At 42.9% G+C, this 27623-nt stretch overlaps 2 protein-coding genes and 1 long non-coding RNA gene across 7 annotated transcripts in view; 2 read left to right on the top strand and 1 right to left on the bottom strand.

The window, feature by feature from the left end:
- Positions 1-9376, top strand: part of CNOT6 (CCR4-NOT transcription complex subunit 6) — a 51173-nt gene extending 41797 nt beyond the window's left edge. For all 5 annotated transcript variants that reach the window (XM_039484268.1, XM_039484266.1, XM_039484265.1 and 2 more), the window contains 4 exons: positions 387-541; positions 1722-1952; positions 4034-4236; positions 7141-9376. In XM_039484268.1, coding sequence (XP_039340202.1) covers positions 387-541; positions 1722-1952; positions 4034-4236; positions 7141-7353 — 802 coding nt within the window. In that variant the 3' untranslated portion in view covers positions 7354-9376. The remainder of the gene's footprint in view (positions 1-386; positions 542-1721; positions 1953-4033; positions 4237-7140) is intronic.
- A 5544-nt stretch (positions 9377-14920) lies between these two features.
- LOC120370968 lies at positions 14921-26688 on the top strand. The gene is made up of 3 exons (XR_005584086.1): positions 14921-15230; positions 15357-15449; positions 25817-26688. It is a non-coding gene; the product is annotated as an uncharacterized LOC120370968 (long non-coding RNA).
- LOC120370967 (C-X-C motif chemokine 6-like) lies at positions 19928-21690 on the bottom strand. Its single transcript, XM_039486350.1, has 4 exons — positions 21599-21690; positions 21285-21411; positions 21119-21199; positions 19928-20218 (listed from the first exon to the last, which is right to left on the bottom strand). The coding sequence occupies exons 1-4, from the start codon at positions 21651-21653 to the stop codon at positions 20182-20184; spliced, it is 300 nt and encodes a 99-aa protein (XP_039342284.1). The 5' UTR covers positions 21654-21690; the 3' UTR covers positions 19928-20181.
- Positions 26689-27623: the final 935 nt, after the last annotated feature.

Raw genomic sequence — 27623 nt, 5'->3', positions numbered from 1 at the left:
TGTTTCAATACACTCTGGTTCAGAAACAAGTGCTGAGTCACTCTCTCTTAAGCCTGCTAGTTCAAATCGGTAAATATGATAGATCAGGAGAAGCAAAATATCTTATTGTATTTTTCTAAATGAAAGAATATGGGAAGTGTTGATTTTTGGGAAGGAAGGGTTAATTTAAATCTGTTTAAGATGGCGTGCAGATAAAAATTGCTAATGAAATTATATCTTCTGACTTCATCTCAGCATTTTTATAAAGCAGTAATGTGACTGGCTGAGATTCGTATAACTTAGTTTACTTATGTCATCTAGCAAGTTTTAATTAAAATGAGGAAGAAGCGATATTATTTCCTCTGTCATTTGACAAGTTAAGAAGCCACACAATGTTGTTTTTTCAGATTCATCTTAGTTCAGAAACATACTGTTGAGTTCAATCAACTAGCTATGGCAAACTCAGAAGGGTCTGAAGCGATGCTGAACAGAGTTATGACAAAAGATAACATTGGAGTTGCTGTGTTGCTAGAGCTGCGAAAGGAATTAATAGAAATGTCATGTGAGTAATTTAATACAGTTTTTTGACTGGATTGTGATACATCATGTTACAGTCTCCAGTACAAATGAAAATTTTGTTTCAGAGGAATAGAGAATGGAAAACAACATTCCATAAATAAACACCATATCTACAATTGTGTGCTGAAATTTTTTTGGCAAACTTAACTTAAAATCAAATTTAGGGAAAAAAATTGAAATAGCAAATGCTAACTAGAATGTTTGGATGAAGCAAGGTTTTTAAAAATTTGATTTCCCCCCACCCATTTTTTTATAAAGAGAAAGTTGAAGAATTGAGGTCGAGAGGGGAAATTAACTTGGTGTATCTAGCTGGAAGAATATAGAAGTGCCATTGAACTAGCCAGAGGTGGTTGTAAATTTCTTGATCATCTGCATAATACTCTGTAGCTTGGTAGCTCTCTGTCATGTAGTGCTTATAAATTCCACATGTTCTTGCCCTGGAGTTCTCAAAAACATTGAGACCTCAATTGACCTTCAAAGTGTCTTGGTGTGGCCCTATTTAGCCTATAGTGCTTTGTTATTTTCCCTATTATAGTAAGATTTTATTAACAAAGTCATTAAACAAACATGCCTTTAATGTGCACTTGCAGGGGGATAGAAGATTTGTAATGTGCATATGTGAAACTGCTGAGTTAAACATAATTAAAATACTAGACTGATTTTGCTAATCAGGGTGTGGTAATTACTTGGAGAGTATTGCAAATAATGGAGAAAATACTGTAATTTAAAATATAATATACTGGTGCATTGGTTTTCAACATGATTATATATTAATAGTAATGGCATTTTCAAATTCGCAGAACTTAATTGTACCATCTCATTCTTGTTTTTGGTCCTTCTTCATCCGATGTTAGCTCGGTGTTGGAAGTAGCTGTAACCAGTTAAATTGCGACTGCACAGCCAATAAAGGAAACCCTCTTAATTTCTTGTCAATAAAGAAATAGGTTTAGCTTAAAACTTTAAAAATCCCTTCCAGTGACATTTCCCCCCCCACACACACACACATGCGCTTCTATTTTAAGGTTGGCCAAACTTAGCATCAACCCTGTTTCAAATCTGTCACTTCATAAAAATCATTTTTTGGTTATAATACAAGCTATCTAGTAGTCATTAGCTGTATCTGCTGCAGAAACAGCAACTAAATATTTCACTTCCAATTTTAGCTGGAAAGCCACAACTTGGGATGGAGAAGCAGCTAGTTCTTGTAGCTAATGCACATATGCACTGGGACCCTGAATATTCTGATGTGAAGCTGGTTCAGACTATGATGTTCCTCTCTGAAGTAAAGAACATTATTGATAAAGCCTCTCGTAACCTCAAACCTGGACTTTCGGGAGAACTTGGAACCATTCCACTTGTACTGTGTGCAGATCTCAATTCTCTGCCAGATTCTGGTAAGAACAGCAAGTTTACTTTTTTAGAACAAAATGTAAGAGGTTTATGAATTGAAATTCAAAGGTCTTCCTTTTTAAAAGAAAATATTTTCAGTGTAAAAACATAAGATGCTTGAGATTTTAAGATAAAAAAGTATTGTCTAGTAGGGAGTCAAGAGATGATAAAACTACTCCATTTCAGTCCTGGAGGGATTCTGCACCACTTCATGTGCGCAGAATTCATGTCCCCCTGCAGATTTCTTTGCATCCCCACAGAAAATAATGGGAAAGCAAAGGGAAGACGCAAAAGCGGTCAGATGCCCCTCAGGTGTGTGGTTTCTGGCACCCTGAGCAGACGGCAGAGAGGTAAAACACTGTGCGGGGAGAGGGGACTTGAGACACCCCAACTGGTGCCAGGTCAGACCCATCCCGTGTCTGTCCAACTCCAGTGCATCCAGACCTCCCCATACCCAGACAGCCCCCTCCACCGATGCCCCACACCCTATTGAGCCTCACCACACCCTCACCACCTCCCGCCCCCCGTGCCCTACCACCCCTGCACCTGGTTCTCTCCAGCCCCACCTGCTTACCTGGGGCTGGGGATGCCCTAGCTGGTGGCTCCTCCCCTGTGCTGGGGGTGGGGGAAGAGTGCACTTCCCCTGTATGGCGTAGCCAGGGCCAAGGCTGGGTCAGATCCATCCCCGGAAACCTTCCCCCTTCCTCCGGAACCCATCATCTTCAGCTGTGGAGAGAGGGGCCACTGTATGGGGAGCTGTTCTCCTGTTAGCCCAACCCCTGTGCATCCAGACACCCCGTACCAAGCCTCCCCACATGGAACCCCCTGGACTCACTAAGCTCCACCGTTTTAAAATATTGTATGCAGAATTTTTAATTTTTGGGCACAGAATTCCCTCAGGAGTAATTTGATCTGTGGCCTTATTGACTAGGGTACTAAATATCTCTTACCTCTAATTGAAAGCTTTATTATGTTTCCCATAGCAATATAACACTTTTTAAAAGTGTGAGATTGTAAATTCTCCTGCTTAAAATAATCTCCACAGAACCCTACTTTCTGCTGCTTAAGCAGTCCAGAACCATTGAAATATAAACCTTCAGATACTTCATGTACAATGCACATGCTAACAAATGCATGATAGTATTGGACTCTTCCTTTCTTTTACTTGCTAATGTATAGAGGTTTTTCCAACCGTAAGGACACCCTCTGATCCTTGCATGCTTTTTAGTTAACGTTTTATGGATGAGATTCTGTCTGACCCTTGGGAGATACACACGCAAGGAAAAGTGCCCAAGGAACCTTTCTTCTCTCCTGTTGTTTCCTTGGGCAGAGGCCAGTCGTTAATAAGCCTGACTTTCTCTGAAGGTGCTCAGCATCCACAACTCCAGCGGAAGTCGGTGGGAGCTGTAGGTGCTGAGGACCTCTGTGAACCTGGTCCAGCGTGGCTAGGGAAGGCAAGGAGGGTATCATTGCCAATGGCTAGTGCAACAAGTAGTGCTTACCTCGAGCAGGAACAAGGATGGTGCCAAATATCTGCCTTGGAGCAGAGTCCCAAATCTCAAAAGGTAATATGTCAATTGGCATCAAGCTTTCAGACCTATTTTCAGTCTGTCTTCAGAAAAAAGTCATTCCCCTCACTTTGAGGATAACCTAGTTGTGTCATCAGTCTGTTGATTAGTGAGTGCTGAGGGGCAGGCTGAGAAGCTGCAACAAGGGTGGTTTCAGTGGTGAAGCACGGATGGAGTTTGAGCACCAACAGAAAGTGTGGGTGAGAGGAAGCTGCTCATTGCCTTTGCCGATGTTTTTACTTTTTCAGTCACCTTGGATCTTGTTTAATCTTGTAGATAATTCTATCAAGGAGTGTGTCTTTACTTGACTGATGCTTGCTCTTAGTGTATGGCATGGCACTAAAATAGAAAGTCTTTGAATATGTTATAGAAGTTATATTGACTGTATGCATTTAACTTGTTGCTTGTTTAAGGTCCAGACACAATCAATGAATGAAAGTAGCAGTTTGTTTGCATAAACCTATTAACTAAATGCATAAGTTGATACCCTTTTTTTCCCCCCATGCCCTTCTTAATAGGTGTTGTTGAATATTTGAGCACTGGTGGGGTGGAAACAAACCATAAAGATTTTAAGGAACTGAGATACAATGAAAGTCTTACCAACTTCAGTTGTAATGGAAAAAATGGAACAACGAATGGAAGGATTACGCATGGTTTCAAGTTGAAGAGTGCCTATGAGAATGGCCTAATGCCTTACACAAATTACACATTTGACTTCAAGGTGAGAATTTTGCTATGTTCTAGCAGGGTTCCCAAACTTTTTTTTGCCTGAGGCCCACCTGTGCAGGTGCAATAGGCACTGCGGCCTACTGTTCACACAAGTCCGTCAGGGAGAGGGGCCCAAGGGGAGTGCATAGTCCCTCGCCTTAGCAGGAACCAGGGCCAGCAATAGGATGAAGGGGCCAGGAAGGTGCTACAGCCAGCCCCCTGTCTTCCCCCCTGACACCCTCTGCCTCAGTAGCCTGTTGAGTGCCATGAGCTGGTCACCTGGCATCTCTGCCCCCATCACCCACCCTAGCATGCCTTGCAGGCACACCTTGCCAGGGAACAACGGAAGGGCTCGGGAGCTGCCAGTGCTGGGCAGGTGCTCAGGTTGGGCCTGGCCATTACCTTGTCGGTTCTGATCATGGCATCCAGGCAGAAACAGAGTGGCGCCACCAAGCCCTGGTCCTTGGAGGCAGGGGGAGGGAGGGAAAGGGGGCTGCAGGGCCAATATTCCCAGGGGTCCAACAGCCCCAGATCGTGGGGTGTGGTGGCTTGGAGTGGGAATAGCCATGAACCCTCCAGCCTCCCTGGGGTTGCCGCCTCTGATGGTTAGTTTTACAAACTTACATTTAAAAATACAATGAACCAGAAAGCACTAATTCCTTCATCATAATAGAAATCACGATTAGTGTTTCCTATTTGCAAAGTAATAATTTCTTCGGTCTTGGATGTTCTTTTTTATAAACAGGAAGCAACCTTAGGGTGTTATGGGACATATTTTTTAATTCTCCCAACTAACTAAAAGGAGAACATGGGGTGTTAAGCTTCTGAATGAAACAATGTTATTAAATAACTGCCCACTTCTCTGCATGGTTCCCCTGCTTTGTTGCAATGTGGAAAATTATCAATACTTCCTTACTCAGGGAAAGCAAAGATGGTTCTCTTCCTCTCTCTTCAACTCTGATGTGGCTTGAGGCCCTGTAGCTGAGCATTATTGAGTGTTTTACATACAAGCCTTTTAAGTTTCTCCATTCTTGGAGTAGAGGCAACAGCAATACCTTATCCCTAACAAAATAAGAATGTATGGTTGAGCATTGGGGCCTTCTGATAACTTCCTTGCCTTGCTCCTAACAATTCATGGAGAAATGGTGACAATAATTAGTAAGTATCATTTTTAACTAATATCATTCCCTTATGTAGTTTAAGGGATGTGTTTCTTTGGTGTTAAGAAACATAAGAACGGCCATACTGGATCAGACCAATAGGACACTGGGCTAGATGGACCATCTTCCAACGGTGGCCAATGCCAGGTGCTTTAGAGCGAATGAACAGAACAGGTATTCATCAAGTATCCTGTCACGCATTCCCAGATTCTGGCAAACAGAGGCTAGGGATACTTCAGAGCATGGTTTTGCATTCCTGCCCATCCTGGCTAATAGTCATTGATGGACCTATCCTCCATGAGTTTACCTATTTCTTTTTTTAACCCTATTATAGTCTTGGCCTTCACAACATCCTCTGGCAAAGAGTTCCACAGGTTGACTGTGTGTTATGTGAAAAAATACTTCCTTTTGTTTGTTTTAAACCTGCTGCGTATTAATTTCATTTGGTGACCCCTAGTTCTTGTGTTATGGGGAGTAAATAACACTTCATTATTTACTTTCTCCACCCAGTCATGATTTTATAGACCTCTATCGTATTCCCCCACTTAGTCATCTCTTTTCCAAGCTGAAAAGTCCCAGTAATCTCTCCTCATATGGAAACTGTTCCATACCCCTAATCATTTTTGTCCTTTTCTGCACCTTTTCCAATTCCAATATATCTTTTGAGATGGGGTGACCAGATCTACACGCAGTATTGGAGATGTGGATGTATCATGAATTTATATAGCGGCAATATATTTTCTGTTTTATTATCTGTCCCTTTTCTAATGATCGCAGCATTAGACTGCATTGTTTCCTTGCTTTGAATATGACTGCAGTTTTACCTAGAGACAATAGGAACAATTGTCTTTATGAGACAAATTAAGAACAAAATCCTTGTTATAGAAAATAGCTTGACACCAGTGTATTACTTCTAATCAAAAGATATTTGATAATATTCTAGATAGAGATTAGAAGCCCTTGGTGCTATAGGGAGGTATCAAGTGTCTAATTGTAATAGTTGGCTAATGCTGGATAACTGGAAACATTAGTCTGAATTTGAATTGGAATAGCAGAGCAATGACTAATAATTGTGTTCTGTCTTTAATTTCGTTATCACTAAATTCTTGTCCCACTAACATCCGAAGGAGTTTTGTCATTGATGTTAATGAGACCTGTATTTAGCTCTTAATGCCAAATGAAAGCAATGAAGAGCCTGTAGCAATAGTCATTCTCAATGTCTTAAACAAAACATTAATAAGAGGTAGCTAACCTCTTTCTCTCCAACATACTGATTATCACAACACATTATGGCAAAACGGCACTGAAGACTGCACAGGTCAGTTTCAAGACCCTCATCATAAGGTGGTGGTTCCAATTTTAGTGTTTTAAAATGCAGTCTGCAAGAGCAAGGAAGGAGAAGAGTAGTCTCCCCAGAGACTAATCACCTCCAGATCTGTAATGGTTCGGAAGTCCCTCTTAAACAAGTGGGTGGGGGATGTCTGAAATGAAATTACCACAAAGAGGAGAGGAGAAGTCACCGAGGTCCCAGTAGACACTAGTCTTCCCTGACCCATAGTGGGAAACCCTTAGAACAGACCATTAAGGGGAGACAGAAGTAATGGAGCAAACTGTGCCACAGGGAAGAAATAGTGCCACTGCCTAGCTATTTGGCTTCAAATAGGTATCTGAAAAGGTATCTGTAATACTGTACTTAAATGTTGTCATTTGGCCAAAGGATGGTGCACTAAAACAGTTCTTTTCCCCTCCTATTTCAGGGTATTATTGACTACATCTTCTACTCTAAACCTCAGCTAAATATACTTGGCATTCTTGGACCTTTGGATCATCATTGGTTAATAGAGAACAATATAAGTGGCTGTCCACACCCACTCATCCCTTCGGACCACTTCTCACTTTTTGCACAACTGGAGCTTTTGCTGCCTTTCCTGCCCCCGGTAAATGGAATCCATCTCCCTGGCAGGAGGTAGTCAAGTACAACTTAGAGGGCAACCTCTGTCTAACTTGTAAAATTGTAAAATCTGAATATAGAGGAGTGAGGTATGGCCAACAGGGATTTTTTCTTAATGATCTTAATTTTAAATCTAATTATTTGATAAAGACATAGTAAAAGCCAGGTGCTATCAACAGACACAATTCTGAGCCCAATATACTTTATATACTGTTAAACAGGAATTGGTGCATATGCACTTTTCTTTAATTTGTTACAATTAATCATCCTGTTTCTTCTCTATCCAACATAATACATTCATGCCTTGAAATAGAGAATTGTTATACAATATATTCTCTTTGCACAGATATCTGTAGCACTACCTTTTTGAGGCCAGTAGTAACATCAAGAACATTCTTCCGTACTTCACTCCCTCCTTTTTCAGACTTGCTTGTAAAATATAGAATTTGAATTTAGCCTTTATTGATTGTATATGAACAACAGAAGACCTGATTTATGAGATTTTGTACTTTAAAAAAAATCAGATTTGGAAAATGATTGTATTGTAAACTAAGGCTAAATTTTTATCTGTTTTCATGTGTTATAAAGGCCAGCTTGTAAAAGAAGTTGCAACAGGATTTCTCTGCTAATGATTTGCACTTGTTAGGGTTTTGTTAGCCCTTTTGTACTACTTTTATTTTCAGTTGAGAACATCGCTTTTTAAATCTAAATCTGTAAAATATTGGCAAATTTCTTAACTAAATATATGCATTTGTCTTTTTGATTTAAAAAGAAAAACCATAAAGTTCTCACAGAACAGACAAGCTAAGCAGTGAATGATGAGTAGGTCTGTATGGACTGAAAGTTGTTGTTGTGTGTGCATTCTAATATTTTTATCTCTGATTTTTTAAGTAAAATTAGGGATGCTTGTGTACAGCTTCTTAATTTTTATTTTAAATGCTATTTGTCCTATCTGCACTGTGCCTGCTTAAATTTGTTCTCAACTAGCACTGCCTGTGCATGCAGAGAAAATCTGTACATCCTCTTTTATATTTTTTAAATAATGTTAACTCTTGTGAAAATTTTATGAAGATACTTTTGTATAAGCTGTGGCATCTTTATTTCCTCTTGAAGCATTGGATACACACTTTTTGAACATGTTCAGATTATGGGTACACAGTTCATAGCTTCGAATACCTAAGCACTGCTTCTTTCAGTGTCATCGCACAGTGCTGTTTTTTTCACAAAGAAATACTATCATGTGAATCCTTTTCAGTCTAAGTGTGTTCCTCAGTCTCAGAGACTGTATCATTCCTTGAAGAAAAAAATTACATTTTCTGTTTATGAAGCAGAGTAAATTAGATGCATTTTCAGTACAGGTCCCTAAGATAATTCTTCAGATCATTTTTAAAGTGACCAAGTCATATTTTAAAGTGTCAAGCAAGACTGAAGTTAAATAGTGTACCTTCATAGTGCCATTAGTGTCATAAAGCCAAGTATAAAACACCTAATAAATTTAACTTGGACTTATAAGAGGGAGAATTTATCCACTCCTCCCTAACTAATACACTTTCAAAAATCAATGTAATTAAATGAAAGAGAAAGGAAGCTTGGTCTAACTGCTTTTGTTTCAACTGCAGGCAGGGAAGCAAAAGGACACTGAGCATTACGAAAAACTTCTGAATATTATAAATTTTTGTATAGATAATGAGTTAGGTAATAATGATTCAAAATTTTATGAAGAGAAAATTGTCAGCACTTAAATGTGCTAAAACCATTCTGTTTTAAAATAGAAATAAAATTACAAATAGTTCTGATCTACAAAATGTGTGTTTTAAATTTCAGTAGGAAAAGTCTTGATCTTGAATCCTTGTCTGGGACCTGATTTTGTTGTTTTGTTTTTTAGTTGTGCAAACACCAAACATGTCCAATTTATAATCAGTACATTGAAATGCTGGTAGTATTGATGTAGTAGATTTAATGCTTAGTGTTGTTTTTTTTCTGTTTGTTTGTTTTTTTATTTTGTTTTTTGTAAAGTGTGAATAAAAGGTGTTTTACTCATGTTTCCTTAACAATGTGTTGATAATGTGCATCATGACAATTTCCAGTGATGATGAGCCAATTTAGCTTGTCAAACTGAGCAAACTTATTTTTTTTCCTGATCTGGATTATATAGTAGGTCCAGAAAGCTTTACGGAAGGGGAAGGGAAGCACTTACACATTTTGTATTTCTGGGAAATAATTTACTTTAATACATGCTGGAGCTTGAGTGCACTTGTTAGATTCAAAAGGTTTGAGCTTTACACAATACCTTTTCACCTGTATTTGGTAGTTTTTTAACTATATTTGAATTTATGGCAGCCTATTAAAACATTATGGCCCTTTGTGTGTTGAAGACACAATTGCTCTTCCCTGGACACACTGCAGTCTATGAGTCAGTTTGAACGACTTTTCTCCATCTTTTAGACTAATCCTTTAGGGTCTGATCTAAAGCCCACTGAATGTAGTGAAGAGATTCCTATTGACTTCAGTGGGTTTTGAGTAAGACGCTAAGGCTACGTCTACATTACTGCATACTTTGGCATAACTTATGTCGCTCAGGGGTGTGAATAAACCACCCCCCGAGTAAGTTACACCGACATAAGCGCTCGTGTGCACAGCACTACGTCATTAGCTTCTGCCATTCATGGAGGTGGTTTTATTATACTGACGAGAGAGCTCTCTCCCATTGGTTAGAGCGTCTTCCCCAGACACACTGCAGCGGCGCAGCTGCATTGGTACAGCTGTGCCATTGCAGCATTGAACATGTAGACATCCCTAATAACTTTGTCTCTGAAGCCTACTGAAGGAGAAATTTTTTAACATATGGGAAAGGATCAGATGCGCCAATACTGGACTGATGTAAACTTGTTAAATTTAAAATAAATATTTTCCTGTGTTAAACACATCTCACTCAAACTTCTCAGTTTTCAATTGCAACATAAACAAAATAATGCAATAAACCATCTTTATTTACAAAATGCAACGTCTTTGCATCATAAACTCTGACATAAAATGGTTACTTGCAATACTTTTATTTAAGATGGCTTTAGATGTTGCCATAATGTACCTTCAGTGGTGTTGTAAAAGTACATAACATAAAAATCATAGAACACTGAGTTGAGGTGTTTCATTCAAGTTAGACCAGATATTTTGGGGCCATCTTTTTTTACCATTTGGTGAAAACCTCAAGTATGATTTGCCACAACTTTGGTAATTATTTACACGTACAAAATAATTCTGTGCATCTAAATTTAATTTGGGGGTATACTTTAAAGAAGTGGAAACAAATACAAAACATTGATATACAGATTGCAACTTTAACATGTATCGGAAGTAGGCAAAGAAAAACCACTAGGAGATGTTTGTAATTATTTTGTCCCTTCGGTGACTTCAACAAATTAAATATGGCTAGCATTTTGACAATAAAACTGATTTTGAGTTCACAATACAGTTGCATACATCTCTGGTCTAATTCTAACAAAAGAGATTGTAAGTTCATCTAGGATGCAAGCTTAGAAAAGTAGCTTAAGGTATCAAATTTGGATTTTAGCCATGCAGCAAAAAAAACCAAAAACCCCACATTAAAGACAAAATAATTACAGCCCCATTTAAAAGAAACAAATCACACTGTAAAACTTATGACTATTTCAATTTACTTCTTAATTAGTCTTTTTTCATCCAGCCTTACACAGTATTTTTAGTATATGTTAACTGCTATTCTTTTTTGTTTGCATAAATTTTGACACTTAAATGTCTTGGTATGTTTAAGTAGTGTCTAAAATAGAATATCTTAGTCTTTTATTCACAGTACTTCTGTATAAAGTGTAATGCACTGGACTAACTCTTGTTTACCATTCATTTAACAAAAACCAGCACATTATCTGCACTAAGCTCAAAGAATGTTGCATTTGTCAATAGGCAGCTCTTCAATAAGATAAAGGGGGAAACTGAATATGGTCTGATGGTAAACAAGGGCTTTTACTGTTCTCTTCAGTGGAACTTTCTTCTTGGTCAAATTTTAACTAGCTAGTATTATATTTATATACAGGGTCTTCTTTTTTTCTTTACCAATGTATTTTCCTACTCATAGCTGACCAATAAATTCAATATCTGTTTCAAATGTTTTTGCAGTGTAATTTATATTTAACATTTTTATTTATAAATGCTTCATAAAGTTGTATGAATAGTTAAAGGAAATTTAAAATAGTTCGAACACAAAACTGAAAAATACAGGAAACTTTACAATCCTTTAGAGACTTTTGTATTGTAACTCTACAAGCTAGACACTGATTCACATATTTTACATTGGAGATTCACAAATCAAAGCCATGAATACCAACTCCTCCAGACTTTGTGGAAATTCAACTCCAGATCAGAACTCTGAAGCTTGCTCCTGACTCTGAGAGGCTGCACCACAACCCCATATCTGAACACCATGCCATCTTAAAACAGTTCAGATTAGGCCAGTAATGCAGTAAGTGGTAGCATACAAAAGAACTACAGGGATGTGTCTGTCAGCCAAGTGCAGTAAGAATAAAGAATTTGTGTAAACATTGAGTTGGGTCTCTACTGCTACAGTCACCACAGACCCATTTATACTTTGGCTTCCTCTCTCCATCCTTTTGGCATAGCTGGGGGCAAAAACAATCACCAGCAGAAGAGTTGTTTGTTTGGGTTGGGGTTTTTTGGTTGGTTGGTTTGGTTTGTGCCTCAGGAGGCGTCAGCAGCAGCAGCAGCACCAAATGTATCTATTTTAAGCCTGCAACATGAGTGATAGTGTCCTTGGAAAGAGCAACTAATTGCCCAAAATACAACAATATGCTCACACCACTGATCCTGTACAGTTCGCAAGATTTTGGTGCTATGAATGAGAACTTTAACCAGGCAATTTCCCTTAGGTCTTCATGTACAAACAGATCCTATATGCAGGTTCCAGGGCAGAATCAGATGCAGGGCTGAGATTCATGCAACAGGTTTGTGCAAGCAGTCTTGGGCCTGGTCTACAGTGGGGGCGGGGGTCGAACTAAGGTACGCAACTTCAGCTACGCGAATAGCGTAGCTGAAGTCGAACTACCTTAGTTCGAACTACTTATCTGTCCTCACGGCGCGGGATTGACGTCCGCGGCTCCCCCGTCGACTCTGCCACCGCCGTTCACGGTGGTGGAGTTCCGGAGTCGACGGGAGCGCGTTCGGAGTTCGATATATCGTGTCTAGATGAGACGCGATATATCGAACTCCGAGAAGTCGATTGCTACCCGCCGATCCGGGTGGGTAGTATGGACGTACCCTTGGTACTGCCCTGGTGTATACTCAGATGCAGGAGAGGTACAGTGCATGCAAGTCATAGGTATGCAACTGATAAGGTAAGCGGGGACAGGTACTCTCCCCTTTTGGTATCTCAGGAGCTCTCTCACCCTGGAGTGGGTGGGTAGCCTCACAAGTTCACTGCCAGGGATACCATTAACTAGATAGCAGGTTCCCCTGAAGATCTTCCATTTCTCAAAATATAGGGCTGATGATAGAAGGTTTCTTGGCACTGCAGTATTAGATCTGTGCTAAGATTAGGTACATCTCCACTTTGATCACTCCTAGGCTATCTCATAGAGCTGGAAGGGACCCTGAAGAAAGGTCATTGAGTCCAGCCCCTTGCCTTCACTAGCAAGACCAAGTACTGATTTTGCCCCAGATGGCCCCCTCAAGGATTGAGCTCACAACTCTGGGTTTAGTAGGCCAATGCTCAAACCACTGAGCTATCCCTTCCCCCGAAGTAAGATCATAGCTACAAAAAGGCTCAAAACTAGTGCATCTGGATTGACTGTGTATCCCATTTGAAGGCAGCCTAGGGTTGAGTAGGCCACGTAACTAGGACATGCTTACAAACCAGATGAGGGCAGTGAGGAGAGCACTGTGTAAAGGCTCAGGTCTAAGGGAAGAGATCCTGATGAAGCTGGACAGAATTAAAGATACAGAACTAGAATTGAAGCTAATGTAAATCAGTGGTGTTCCACTGACCTAGGTGAAGCTATGACCACTTAAACTAGGTGAGTTGCAGTAAGCCAGATGCTCTCAAAAGGTACCCGACTGAAAGCCAGATTCTGAGCTTCCACCTGATGTCTTTTCATAAAACGTCAGTAAGAAATCTTTGACCTAGTCCTAGGGATGAAAGAAGCTGCTTCATCTTCTCTTGGTATTTTCCTAGACTTCAGAAGGATACAAAATTAGCATCGAGGGGAAGTGGGCGGAGCAAGCAGACACCAGCATCAAATTTTTAAATCACTTATTGGATCTGCTGCCTGCTATGCTGGCCAATAAAAAAAGGAACCCAAACATAAACTGGTGTCTGGACTACTGAAATCAAATTAACAGGTGAAACTTTATATCTGGTCAGGACCAGTACAAAACTGCTACTAAACATCACTTGGAAGTTTAATTTGTATGAATTTCTTAATGTAACTTTTATAGTTATTTTTAAGTTATTTTTTTTGGCTTGTTACAGTTCTGCTAATAAAACAGGTTCTTTATTTCTAGGGTAATTATTTTTCAAAGTGTAATATGTTTTTGAGTTTGAGTTTTAATACAACAGCTTAAATGTAGTGCAATCAGATTTCAAAACTAAAAAGATATAAATGACAAATAAGATACAATAACATTGATGAAAACACTGCTGTTTTCAAGAGCGACTTGTAGCCTCCTCTCTGTGTGGTTTAGAGAAAATGGAAAGTGAAAACCTTTATTCCAGAATAAGTGAGCCAGGTTCGTAAAGCATTATGTGTATTTTGTAATCAAATGGGTAAGAGTAGTAGCTGTCTGCATGGCTCACCAAATCCTAAATTGACATGACTGACACTTTAATGATGAACAAAATCCTGGAAATTTTGTGCATACATAATTCAAAATTAAGGTTATGTGATTTTTATTTGTTCAGGCCCCAGTCTTGCAATTGACACTGTGGGGGTTACATCCACACACAGTCTGAATGAGCACAATGCAGGCCTCCCAACACAACTTTGCTAATACATGTCTCTTCTGGTCTGACCTCCTCCCCCGGGCTGGGGCTAGGGCATTGGAGGGTGGGGGGGAGGAGATGCAGACAGGAGTAAGAGGGCCCAGGCTGAGGCTGCAGCTGGGGATTGGGAGTGGGGCCAGGACTGGAGCTGCAGCCAGAAGCTGAGGTGGGGGGTGCAGGGCCAAGTGTGGGGCTGTGGCCGGGGGTGGGGCCAGAGTAGAGCTGGGAGCAGAGTGGGGCTGCCTGGTGCTCCCTCCCTGCCCTGCCCTGCCCTGCATGGTGGCAGGCCAGGGACCCAGCTGTGCCCTCCCCAACATTCCTCTGTGCTCTGCTAGTGGGGGGGTGCCCCACAGTTTGGGAACCTCTGGTCTACTGGGTTTTTGTTTGAGTGAAAAACATGAGAAGTGATTTCTTGGGGGATGTCACAGGCTGGCTGGCCCTGGAGGGGAGTCAGGCTCCGCCTTGCCCCTCAGACCTAGCAGTTTACCCCCAGCTGCTCCTGATCTGGTGACTCAGTTACAATTATTAATCCCAGCTGTGGAAGGGTCAGGGTGAGCTAGGTAAAGAGCTCACTGAGGGAGGAGACCTAGTTATGAGAGGAATATGGGGAGTTCTCTTTCTTAGGACATGGTAAGGCCTGGTGAAGCTAGGCTGGAGAGAACCACAGGGGATAGGTTAGGCCGCTGTAGAGGCCTGAAGAGAGGGTCTGTGACAAACATGGTGGTCCCTGGGAGATACTGATGGAATCCCTGAGGAGGGAAGATAGTGGGGAAGCCTGCTAGGAAGAAAGGTCTCTAAGGAAAAAGCCCTGGGAGGCAGCCCTCAGCCAGAGGGGCAATGAAAGAAATCTGCAGGCCCTAGGAGTTGAGGTGAACAGGGAACTTTACTGGGCCTCAGAGGGGCGGAAAGATCTTTTGTTTGGATGTGGGGTGGGGGGGAATGTTTAGTTTGAACTTTTGCGGTTTCAAAAGGGGTCTGGACTACATGTTTCTCAGCTCGAGGGCGAATTGTGCGTGGTGGCAGTCTACAAGGGTTCTGGAGACAGATCCCTGCAACACCAGGCCTATCTGACACCAGGCTCTGATTTGGTGAGTAGAAAAGCTTTCAAGGGGAATACACTGTTTGTTTAACTAATTGGCTCCTCTACAATTTTTTGCTTCTATTATAATTGCAAAGATGCTAAACATTTTACTTCAGACCTGCTGTACTACTTATTTTTCTACCAAAATAGCTGTATTTGTTATAATCAAAACTTACTTTTCTTCTGTTGCAATTCTCCACAAGAAACTTGGCTATTTGGTTTCTGAGGTATCCTCATGAATAATTAAACAATTGCAAATTTGTTAACGACCAGAGATCCTGAGGAAGTTAATGAAAGAAAATTTGCAGATCTTATGGAAGTCCTTGTGTAAAACAGGGGGTTTGGTTTTTTTTAAGTATCAGAGGGGTAGCCGTGTTAGTCTGGATCTGTAAAAGCAGCAAAGAATCCTGTGGCACCTTATAGACTAACAGATGTTTTGAAGCATGAGCTTTCGTGCGTGAATACAAGTCTTGCATCCGACGAAGTGGGTATTCACCCACGAAAGCTCATGCTGCAAAATGTCTGTTAGTCTATAAGGTACCACAGGATTCTTTGCTGGTTTTTTTTTTTTTAAATTACTTTAAGGTTAAAATTGTTACTAGTGCAGCTCTCAGAGCTTTCAAAATGACACCCTTATGTACTGTTAATCCAGCCCTGCAGAAATTTCTAGATAACAGCAACATATTTAATTCCATCCTATTTACCCCATCATGTTTAAAGCCTGGAATCTCTAAATGTCAACACTATTCAGTCAAGATTGTGTGAGAAACTTAAATCCAATGTAATGTTTGCTTCAGTTCTCCAAGATGGATCTGTTATCTTCCTATTCTCTGAGGGCCAAATCTGGTCACACTAAAGTCCCCATTAATAACACACACTTAATTCCTTCAAAGGCCCTGGGTTTGTAGAAGTGTAACAGGACCCAATATGACTTGCAGCACCACTTTTTTACTGGTAATGGTGTGTGAGAAGGAAAAACCTAGATTAAAATAAACCTCTTGTAAACCAAGGGTAGGTCGGGGAAACTTACCTGAAGAAGAACTTTGTGTAAGTTCGAAAGCTTGTCTCTCTCCAACAGAAATTGGTCCAATAAAAGATATTACCACACCCACCTTGTCTCTCTAACATCCTGGGACCAATGCAGCTACAACAACACTTCATATAACCTCACATTGCAGTGTACACATACCCTAAAAGTGGCATTTGGAGGTGTGATTACAGCTCAGGTACAGTAACACCTCACTTAACATTGTAGTTATGTTTCTGATTGAATACTACAATCATCATTGCTGAGTATGAAGCACTGGGAGGTGCCCCCACCTTACCCCACACAGACATGGCCCCCGGCACTGCAGACACTGAGGCAGGCAAGGAGGCTGAAGGTGCTCCTACTGTGCAAGCACCGGGGCGGGGGGCTCAACCCTCAGCCCACCCACGCCACCCCTTCGTCCAAGTCCCCACCTCTTCTTCTCCCACCCCGCCCCTTTACTCTGCATGCCGTGTCCTCGCTCCTCCCTCCTGCCCACGGCAATCAGCTGGTTTGCGGCGTTCAGGAGGCAGGGGAGGGAGCTGGATCCTGCTTGCCGAGTCCTCACTCCTCCCTCCTGAATGCCGCAGACCAGCTGATTGCCATGGGCAGAAGGCGTGGGGAGGACAGGGAAGGAGCTGATCTGCAGGGTCTGCCAGTGGACAGGAGGCATGGGCAGGGGGTAGGGGAGCGGATGAGGGGCTGCCAGCTGTGGACAAAGCAGGCAGCCAAACAATGTTATAGGAGAGCATTGCACAGCTTTAAATGAGCATGTTCTGTAATGGAGCAGGGACATAAGATTGAAACAACATTAAGCGAGAGGAGGTTAAGTGGGGAGTTACTGTACAATACTTGCACTAGCTTCAGTCAAGCTAGCAGGGCTGAAAATACCAATGCAAGTAGCAGCGCAGACCCTGCTGCAAGTACTTACCAAGGCTTCCTGCAGGTAGGCTTGCACCACCCCTGCTGCCATGACTAGGGTGACCAGATGTCCTGTTTTTAAGGGACAGTCTCGTATTTAAGCCCTTCTGCAGGTGTCCTGACTTTTTCTTAAAAATTGGCAAATTGTCCCATATTTTCTGTCTTCCCTCCCCATCAGTACTGGCAGGTCATGCTGCTGGCCATATCCCTGCTCACCAGCCATGAGTGTGTTGTGTGCGCAAGGCTGGTAGCGGGGCAAAGCTGCAGTGCGTTGGGCTGGCCACTCCCTCTGCTGGTCCATCAGCACAGCCCCTGCTACGGGCCATCTCTTGGTCTGGTTTCCGGCTGGCACTGGCTGCGCACTGCAAGCTGCAGTGGCTGGTGAGTGCGGGCAGGTACCAGGCAGCGGCCAGTTACGCATCACCTCTGCTGCCCACCCATTGGCCCTTTATGTGCTCTCTCTCGCTGTCCCTGCTTTGCCCCTTCAGCCCCACTGCTCTTCCATGTGCCCCCGACGGGGTGCAACCCACTCCCAGCGCTGTGCAGAGAACCAGCCCTTGGTCAGAGCGCTCGGCTCTCCAACAGTCTGGCCGGCAGGCTCCTTCCTTCCCCCACTGCCTCTGGCTGGGCCGGCTCCCCAGGAAAGCCCAAGACCCTCGGGGCGTTGGCCAGGAGGAGCCGAGCCCTGCATGTGCCAGAGCCCTGCACAGCACTAGCATGTGGAAGCCTCTCTGCCCCTCAGCTAAGCTCTGGAGTGTGTGTGTGTGTGTGAAGCAATTTCCAGCCTGTTCGTGCCCCAACCCTGCAGGTTCCACAGCAGACCCCCAGGCAGGGACTTAGCACCCTCTTCGCCTGCCTCCCAGTCCTGTCCCCAGGGAGCGTGGGGCTGCTCTGTCCTCTAGACACCCTCCCCTGCTGAGCCGCCTCTCTGGCCAGGTTCACTGAAGCCCCTGCAGTCAGGTTCCCTGGGCCCTGGCGCACAATGCATCCACTGCGACTTAACCCAGCCACCTCCTGTCCCCTGGCTACAGTGTGGGCAGGAAGGGTTATGTCAGTGGCCAGCAGCAGCCTGGAGGTGTTAGCTGCCTTTTGACACTGTGCGGGACAGGAAGGAACAGGAGCTGCTTCCAGCCAGAGGTGAGTGAGGATGGGGAGGAAAGAGATGAGGTCTGCGAAGACATGGGCCAGGTTATCCCTTCTCCCCTGTCGTCCTCCTCCTCCGATCCCTTCCCTCCTGCACAGTGCTGAAAGGCTGCTTCTGGCCACATTCTGGTGTGAACCCTGGCAGAAATCAGGAGAGGGAATGTAACCCTGTGTGTGCCCCTCTTTACAAACTCTTTACTGTTGGCTGTGAAATGGTTACAAGCTCCTGGAAAAAATGAGTTTAGTCACTGCCTAAAAAATGACACACACAGTTGTATAATACACTTTAGATGTGGAATAAGAGCTGGGAGGACATTAATTGCAACCAACACAAATGCAGTCCTGCCACTAGATGGTGCACATAATACAAGCAAAATGAGTACGGAGGGTGTTATGTATACACTAAGTATTGTCTAGTCTTGTGTCTAGAGAGTGAAGTTGGAAGAGATGCCCTTAAAGATATTGGCAGGAACTTGAGAAAAATACCAGGCTGGTGAAACCGTAAATCTTAGCTTCCCATTAGTAACTGATGAATTGCCAGAATACGTGATGGCACACTGGATAAGGTCTAAATGTAACTGATGTGGGCGGAGAACAAAAAAGACACTTTACGCACTGGCAATCACTTCAGTAATGCCTTTCTTTGGCTGAAGTCTGCTTCTTAATTCTGTTTTAATGTCTAGGACAGCTACACAGTTGCAAATCTGAGCAGTTGGACTCAACACCTGCCAGCTTGACACTGAAATTCTGGAGCTCAGTACAGTTGCAAAGGGTGGATTCCTATGCCAGACACCTTGGCATCCTGAACAAATGTGGTTCCACCTCTGGGTCGGGGGAAGACAATTGTATGTATGCCTGTATCTGTGCACAATCTGCTAAAAAACTTCAGGGTGGGGCCTATATCTCGCAATCCTGGGACTCCTGGGTGTGTGTCAATTTGAGCTTTCTTAATTGGCACTAAAATAGCCCAGACCCCTTGTAATAAACTGAGTGCAGTGCCCCTCTGGCCAAACTTCCAGCCCACCCCCAATGTGTGCCTCCATATTTACTGTGCCAGTGGCTCTCCACCTGGTAGGGAGGGCCTTCTCTGCTGGGCAGAGAGTTACTGTTAGTCTCTTGCATCCCACCCAATCCTCCTAATAGTTACTAATTACTTTCTATCAGGATATGCAGCTGCCTTGTTTGACTTGGAAACAACAAGGTAAATGAAGCAACAGGAGCTCTCCTTTGCATTCTGAATGACTTCTTATTCCAGAAAAAAGGTTTATCTTCCCCCAAATTCTAAGACTATTTTTGAAAGTTCCAGCATGGTTTAATTCCTTCCTCATCTCATCAGCAGAAAACATCTATTACTTTTTATTTTTAACATTCTCTACAATAATAGAAAACAGACAGAAAGTTCCTTTGGTATTTATTGTATAAAACATAATGTACAGTATATTACAGAAATTAAGAAAATACAATCTGTTCTCTAATGAATGAATCTTGAACGTCAAATGATCACTTGCAACACAATATATTAACTTTAAAAAGATAAATGCTTTGTCAGCCAATGGCTCAAATGATACATTTTGTGAGTCACAACACTAAATCAGGTAAAGTTCCTAGGCTCCTGCTCCACAAATCAGATAATTTTCTTGACAAATATTCAGTTTCTGGGTTTATCATTTTTCTTTCCTTTCTTCCTGTAAAAGAAAAGAGTAACACTTAGTAGTCTTGTCTAATGTCTTCCATCCAGTCTTGCACAGTCCTTCCTGTGCAAAAATCCTAGAGGTAAATTGAAAATCTATGCATTGCCTTTTCCCATCCCACTACTGAGAGAGAGTCTCAATGAGGATGCAGCCTAAATGGGCCCGAGTCTTTTAGAGCAGTGAGGACTTCCTTTTAATGGTCTCTGGCCCTGTCTGCCCTCGCTCACGCAGCAACATGAGTGAGTCTTGGGAGTGCTCCATGACCATCCAAAGGTGCGGATCTGCTTTAAGCTGCATTGATGCTCCACGCCTTTTACTAATCCTATTCCACAGCTATTAGGTGAAACCCCTCATCATGTCTCCTACTCTATGGCTATCTACTTTCTGTACCAGGTCCTTTGCCCGCATGGATTTTTTGCAAAATGGAGAAGGGTAGCGTCACTGAAAGGTGAACCCATGTCGAGCCTCTTCACCCTCTGAAGTTCTGCTGGCTCTTTAACAGAACGCAGCAACACTGTGCAGGCTTTAGAGAGGAAGCGTAGTAAAATAAACCACTCCTTCAGTCTCAGTTGGATGTTTTAAGCAGGCTGCTATAATTACCTAAATTAGAATTAAGCCAGTGCAGTGGGGTCAACACCCCCACTTCTTGAGGTAAATGCTACTGCACGGCTCAAGAACGGAAGTAGTTAAAGCTTCCTGTTTTGTACCAGCTCTCAGGTGCTAGAAGTGGATTCCTTTAACATACTAGTAGGAGACTGGCTCCCTATTGCGTGAGTTCCTCACTCTGTTGAGTCACTGATGCATGCTGGCCCCTGCTATTTTTGTGAAATTTTGGTCCAAAACTGAGGAATGTTCAATACCAATCAATGATTTAAAAAATGGAGTAGTTCTTACTTGATGAGCTGCTGGAAAATATTTCTTATCTGGCTTGCATTGGGATCCAAGCATATTTGTCTGCCATTTTTCAAGTTTACTCTGGAAAAAAATAAATTAAAAACCCATGAGACAAGAGTCTGGAAATTATCCCCTTAAATTTTATGATACTAGATTTGAATCTCACATTATTTCCACATTTTCACATGAGGCAGATGCAGGGAGAATTTCTATCGTCTTAAACTGGTTAGGACCAAACCTAATCTTATCTGTAATTCGAAGGCATGAGCATCTCCCACCGTTCCTCGTTAATTCTGCAAAAACAGAAAAATAGCTCTATCAGTTAAAATTACGGTAAGTAAATGAGGCACATTTGGTAAGCACACCAATTCTTCCTAGTTCAAGTGTCAAACGTTCTCTTAGGACCAGCTATTTGTGTCCTTAAATTAGCAGCTCTGCAGCAGTCAAAATAGAATATGAAAACAAGTCAAAGGAACCTACCGTGTGAAGAAGTTAGAGCAACGACTGCAAGTGCGACAATGAGCTTGTACACCATCCTTCTGCAAGATCTTCCTTCCTCTTCTGGTCAAGTTTCTTTGCGTTGTCAAACCTAAAGCTCATACTGGTGTACCACAGAGCCCAGCAGCTTAAATATGCTCTGAAAGTAGATGGGCTGTGACATCAGATGCTAAATTTGAACTGTAATGGAGAAATTTCAAACATGTTCATGTGGAATATTTATTTTTTATCAAACAGTGATGCATGGATGGAAAATATCTCTAAAAATACATTTCATACTACAGGTACAATTGGGCAAAGGCGGCTGAGGATTAGGCAGGTGGTTTCCAAACTGTCTATGGATTGTCATTGGTCTGTGATGCATTTGCTGGTTGTCTATGGAGAGTTGGCTGTTTGCATGAAGTGGGCTCATGCTCATTAACTGTAAAATTGAATTAAAGGCAGCTAAAAATATATTAAACATGTTTCTACTATTGTTCCATGTAACTGGCTTTTTTTATAGCTGCTGCACACATGTTATGAAGACCCATAGTTTATTGGGGGTACAGAGGCTTTCATTAAGAATATGAAACTGTGGCTGATCTTGAAGTCATTCAACTTCTGCGTGAGAGTCCTAAAAGAACTATGTCCCAGGTGTAAAACACCATTATCAGGGCTCCATCCCAGAGTCACTGGGCTCTCGAACAAGCTGGGGGGTACACTTCCCCCAAACCCAGTTCTCAAACAAAGAGAATCAAAGGATGGTGGCATCAATTTTATTGTAGGCAACCAGATGGGATGCTTCTCTCAGTGCTAATAGTGTATATTTTCTGAATCCTGCTTTCAATGCTTTAAATAGATTTTGTCCAACTCTCTAACGGCCCAGCCCTGTCGTGCTTCTGCAGTAAGGTACACTAGGACTTGTGCTCTGGAAGGAAGCCTGTAGGTTAGGCTTGCTAGGGATGCTGGGGTTGAGAGCCAGAGGGTGTAAGCTGGCACCGCTACCTTCCCTCCAAAGGGGGGAGAGCAGAGGAAGCAAGATCAGTAGGGTTCTACTGAGGGTATGTCTACACAACAACTAGATATCTGCAGCTGGCCTGTGAGGCTGTTTCATTGCTGTATAGACTTCTGGGCTTGGAGCCTGAGTTCTGGGACCCTCCCACCCTGCAGGGTCCTAGAGCGCAGGCTCCAGCCCGAGCCCAGAAGCCTACACCAGGAGGAGACAATGCCAAAGCCCAAGTTGGGTGGCCCGAGGTACTGTGGGTTTTTCTTTGCTGTGTAGACACTTCATGAGAGGCTAGGAAAGGGGTAGGTGCTCCAGGGCTCTCCAAAGAAGCTGGGAGAGAGCCTAGGGTGAGCTGTGGAAGCAGTATAAGGAGGTAACGCTGCTGTCTGGTTTAGTAAGTAAATGGAGGGGTCATTTGGCTGGAAATGAGACACAACCAAATCCCAAGGGTTGTAGCAGGATGAAGACAGAAGCCTGCAGAGAGAATTCAGGATCAGTACCGGGTTTACAATGGCACTGGGACCACACACATAAGGGGCTTTGGCACCTGGACTGTGGCTCTGCAGCCCCCACTTCACCTGTGCTCTGCCCCAAGGCCCCACCCACTGCTCTCTTCTCTCCACCCTCGTCCCCTGCCCCCATGCAAGTGGTGGGTGGGGTCTCAGGGGAAGAGGTCAAGCTGAGGCAAGAGCTTGTTGGGGGGGGGGGGTGTTGGCGGTGCCTTGGGGTGGAAGAGGCTGAGTGGGGGTGGGGGGCCACAGTCCTGGCACTAGGGCCCACAAAAGATTAATCTGGCCATGTTCAGGATCAGACCTGATCTAGGGCTTCAGGATGGAACTCTTGGAGGCTGGAGGGCATCAGCTTCCCTTTGGTCCTGAGGACCAGTAGGGATATTGCTGTTCTCCCTAGGGAGAGCAGGGCACACACTTCCTATAGAAAACCAAATTCTCCTGGAAGTTCTAAATCATCGAGTGTGGAGGTTTGGCTTGTCGCCGTAACTGACACCTAATACCATGGTGGTGGGACTCCTCTGTGTTTGGGAAACTGAAGGCTGCAGCCTTCTTGCATATGAAAGTCGAAATGCGTGAAAAAGCAATACGCCATTGTTCTGGTGCATAAAGGAATATTGCCTGTTGAGACTGACTGAAGTTTCATTTTTTCCCATAAAATCCTTGCATAGGGGTGGGCTGCCAAGCATTGCTAGAGGCTGTGTGTTCCTGATGTGAGTATCCTTTTAAAATCTTAGAAACATCCAAACAGAAAGCCCTCGCCCAAACTGTTAACCTGCTGGATGGTTGCTACCCACTTCACAGCCTGTATGGGGTGGGGAAAAGGGTCATGTCTCTTGGCTGATTCATGTTTATTTTCTATTAAACCTACTTTTTGGATCTGTCTTGTCTGTTTTTTTTTGTTTTTTGAATGAATGAGGGAAATTAAAGTTGTCAGGTGAAAGAGCTTTTCTTGGCAACTGTTAGCTGCAGATTCATTCTGTGAATCCTGGAAAGGTTGCTTAGTAGGAGTCTAATCCAAAGTCCACTGAAATAAATAGTCTTTTTTTCCTCATAGACTCGGATCAAGCCGTAGAACACCAGGCTAGATGTTAGCTTTTCACTTTGACAAGCAAAAATCCTTCTATTGCTGACTGGTTGTCAAGTACAAGTTCAGAGGAACAGGTCAAATATCAGATCGCCCCCTTGTGGGTGATTACGTCTGACTGTTGCTCAGCCCTTCTGTTGTTTTTCGTCTGATTCATAGCACTGAAGGCTTCTCCTTTACCTCCGAACAAACTAAGCAAAATATGTATCTTCACAAGTACAGTGGGTATATGGTGTGAAACTGGTAGTAATGCAAGCAGAATCAGGCATGTTTCATATGTTGACAAATCACATAAAACTCAGCACTAGCTTGAAAAAGGAACTTTTTCCGTTGCCCAGAATTTGGCATCAAGTTTTGTGGACTTAGTGTTATGGCAGAGGTGAATGTTGAGGAGGGCCAGTCTTCATCTCATTCCTCTTTGACCCTTTTGAAATTTCAGACATCATTAACATAGTAGCCACAACAAGAACATCTGAAATGAATGCATTGCCATAGTTTGTAAGTCACACTGCTGAAACTTACTTACAATTATACTAAATACTGTGATTTGGCTGATCATTTAAACCTTCATCCTGTGACTTATGTTGCCTAACTTTCAAACTGTCTAAATTTCAGGCAGAACGTGCCTTCAAATTTCTGCAGTCAAAAGGCTCCTTTATTGAAATACATGATGCACTTTCCTAGCAGACAATTACACAGAAGAGATGCAGATTTTGCACTCTTGTAGCAGTAGGTATGCTGTATTAGTCCCATTATTTTCATCTGCCTTCTAAACTGGAGTGGTTTTCAAGGGGGAGGGGGAATTGAGGGACCTTGAAGTACTCAGCTGGGGGAGAGCTCCTTAAATTGAGTCCTGCTCCAAACTCTTCCTTCCCACTGCATTAAGAGATGGGCTTTCCCTTTGTGAGCATCCATGTGCAAAGCTACAGGTTCTCAGAAGTGGCCAGGAATTTTCAATGTCACTAGTTCCTGTATCTGTTCGTTTCCGTGGGGCTAGCTACACGAATCTGAAAGGATGCTAACCCACTGTTATCTGTGTTGGCAAGTATTTTGCCTTATCTGCTGTAGTAATTTTCATTTTAGGCTCTCTGCATCTAAACCAAAAGTTTGTTGGGAGACAGAAGAGCTCTTGCTAGCCTTTGTTTTAATATGAGCCTGTAACGGAGCATATGACCCTCTAAGGGCCAGCCATGAGCTGCAATCAGAATCACCTGATCTCATCAAGGAGGCTCCCAGCTCCACCCGACAGGCTACCATATTTAAGATGAGGAAGCTGACCAGGGACACTAGAAGCTGCACCACTAGCAAGGGAGGGTGATCCCTGGCCTAGCTACCTGGAGATTGATCTGATCAGACCCCAAGCCTTTTTCTTTTGAACTTCTGGTTTACCCAGAACACAAGACCTGGGCTCGGAGGTAAGGGCTTTAAATTGTTGTTCAAGTGCTTCTCTATGGGACTTCATTAAAAGGGAAACTGACTTCTTCTGTTAATTAAGGTGTTTGGTTCCTCCTTGCCCTGACCAAAGCAAGCTGCCATGTGGGGCACAGTAAGGCAAGGCATACTTGCAGGGTGCATCTTTTTACAGAGCCCCCTCCATCGAAATCTTTTTCTCCCTGCAGGATCCCACCATGCTTTACTGCTGTAGCCGACTGATGTACAAATTCGGCCTTGGGGGTCACTTTGCCCAACACTAAGATGAAGGCGGCATTTCTGGGGTGAAATATGGAAGCTGCACAACTGCACGGAACCATCATATGCAATGGTTTAGAGCGAGAATTTAGGAATGCTGTGTGCGCCCAACTGATACTAGAGTACCGGGACATTTATGTGAGCAGAACCTGAATGAGCATTTGGACAAAGCACTGTAATTGACACCCCCAAGTCTTACAAAAAAGGGCCACTGGAGCATTAATGACAACAAGTGAGCAGAGCTTCTTTCTTCTGGAAAACACCTCATGCAGCACAGTGCCTGCTGACACCACAGTGGAGCATCTCTTTAAAAAAAAAAATAAAATAACATAAAAAATTGGTCATCAACCACTTCCCAGTTTCCTTCCTTGTTCCCTGCAGTTCTCCCATCCATGCAGAGCTATGGCTATGGACCAAGAGTTCTTCTTGGTAAACAAGACCTGTTGCACAAGTCAACAGAGTTGCAGGTCATTTTGATGCTTCTTTCAGTTTCCTCTTTCCTCCTAGGAGGAGGACTAAGGGATCATTAACCTTGTACCATCACACAGATTGCTGGTAGCCTATGCCTTTATGAATAGAATTTGGGCTGAAATCTCAAATATGAATTATAGTTACACAGTGGAGGAGGCTAGAGATTACATAAAAAGCCACATTCATATTCAGAATAGTCTCTTAAGTACAATTGTTTTAAGCATCATACTTTAGTGGTTAACACTTCTGAAGGTTAAACTTCCTTTACTACTGCTAGTTCATGGGTTTTCCAGTAGATCACGTCAACTATATTTAGTGAATGTACATGCAGTGCTTCGTGACAGACAAGGCAAACATGCCCCTCTCTCAATTTCCATTTCCCCTTCCGGTTCCCCAATCCTCAAATCGTAAATGTATGTTTAATTCCCTTTGCAAGATTTTTAACACCCCTTAAAACAACTGGAAGCTTCCCTCGCCGGTCCATGATGGTCGAAATGGCCAGGCTCCTACAAACTGTTAGGCATGTGCTTAGCTCTAAGCATTTCCATTTTCAGTTTGGGAGATGTTCAGAAATCTGGGAGAACAGATATTTAATGTGTGTTGTTGTTTTTTCCTCTTCAGTAAGTGGAATGTTTTATCTTGGGAGATATAGGGAGAACGTAAGGCTAAAGGGTGAGATTCTGGCTCCACTGAAGTCAATTGAAAATCTCCCATTGAATTCAAATGGTGCCCAGATTTCACCTAATTTTTTTTAGGGGCGGGGGGAAGAGAAATCCGAGGAGTGCAAAAACCAGGAGGACAGATTGTTCTCTCCATAAGGGTGCATGGAAGAGTCTGTGTTTGGGTGGATGGCTCCTTGCTCATGGAAAAGGGGTGGACAGCCATACTTCCATGTCACCAATTGCACCTCTGTATTCTGTAGATGCCTCTCTGTAATGGAGCACACGCAGCCCAAATTAGGATGACCAGAAAGTAAATGTGAAAAATCGGGACTGGGGGTGGGGTAATAGGAGCCTATATAAGAAAAAGACCCACAAATCGGGACTGTCTCTATAAAATCAGACATCTGGTCACCATAGCCCAAATTGAGACACCTGGAACAGCAGCCAGGGAAGAGTTTAAAAAGAAGACTCCTGCTCAGTGGGGAGGGGTATGCAGGGAGGGAGGGAGTAGATGTGCTCACTGCAAGCAAAACAGCTAGCTTGGGACTGGGAAAAAACTGGTGCCTAGCAGATCTCCCAGAGGAAATGGAAGAGTTGATATTTA

Source organism: Mauremys reevesii, linkage group 8 (genome assembly GCF_016161935.1).
Source record: "Mauremys reevesii isolate NIE-2019 linkage group 8, ASM1616193v1, whole genome shotgun sequence".
Taxonomy (NCBI): Eukaryota; Metazoa; Chordata; order Testudines; family Geoemydidae; genus Mauremys; species Mauremys reevesii.
Note: the sequence above shows the minus strand (reverse complement) of the source record. Positions and strands in the feature narration are given on the sequence as shown.

Bases quoted from the DNA above. Each gene is read 5' to 3' on its own strand.
- LOC120370967 (XM_039486350.1), bottom strand. From the start codon at position 21,653: ATGGTGTACAAGCTCATTGTCGCACTTGCAGTCGTTGCTCTAACTTCT. The intron at 21,412-21,598 runs GTAGGTTCCTTT...CTGTTTTTGCAG, and splicing joins TGCTCTAACTTCTTCACACG to AATTAACGAGGAACGGTGGG. The intron at 20,219-21,118 runs GTAAGAACTACT...TTTCTTTTACAG, and splicing joins ATTTTCCAGCAGCTCATCAA to GAAGAAAGGAAAGAAAAATG.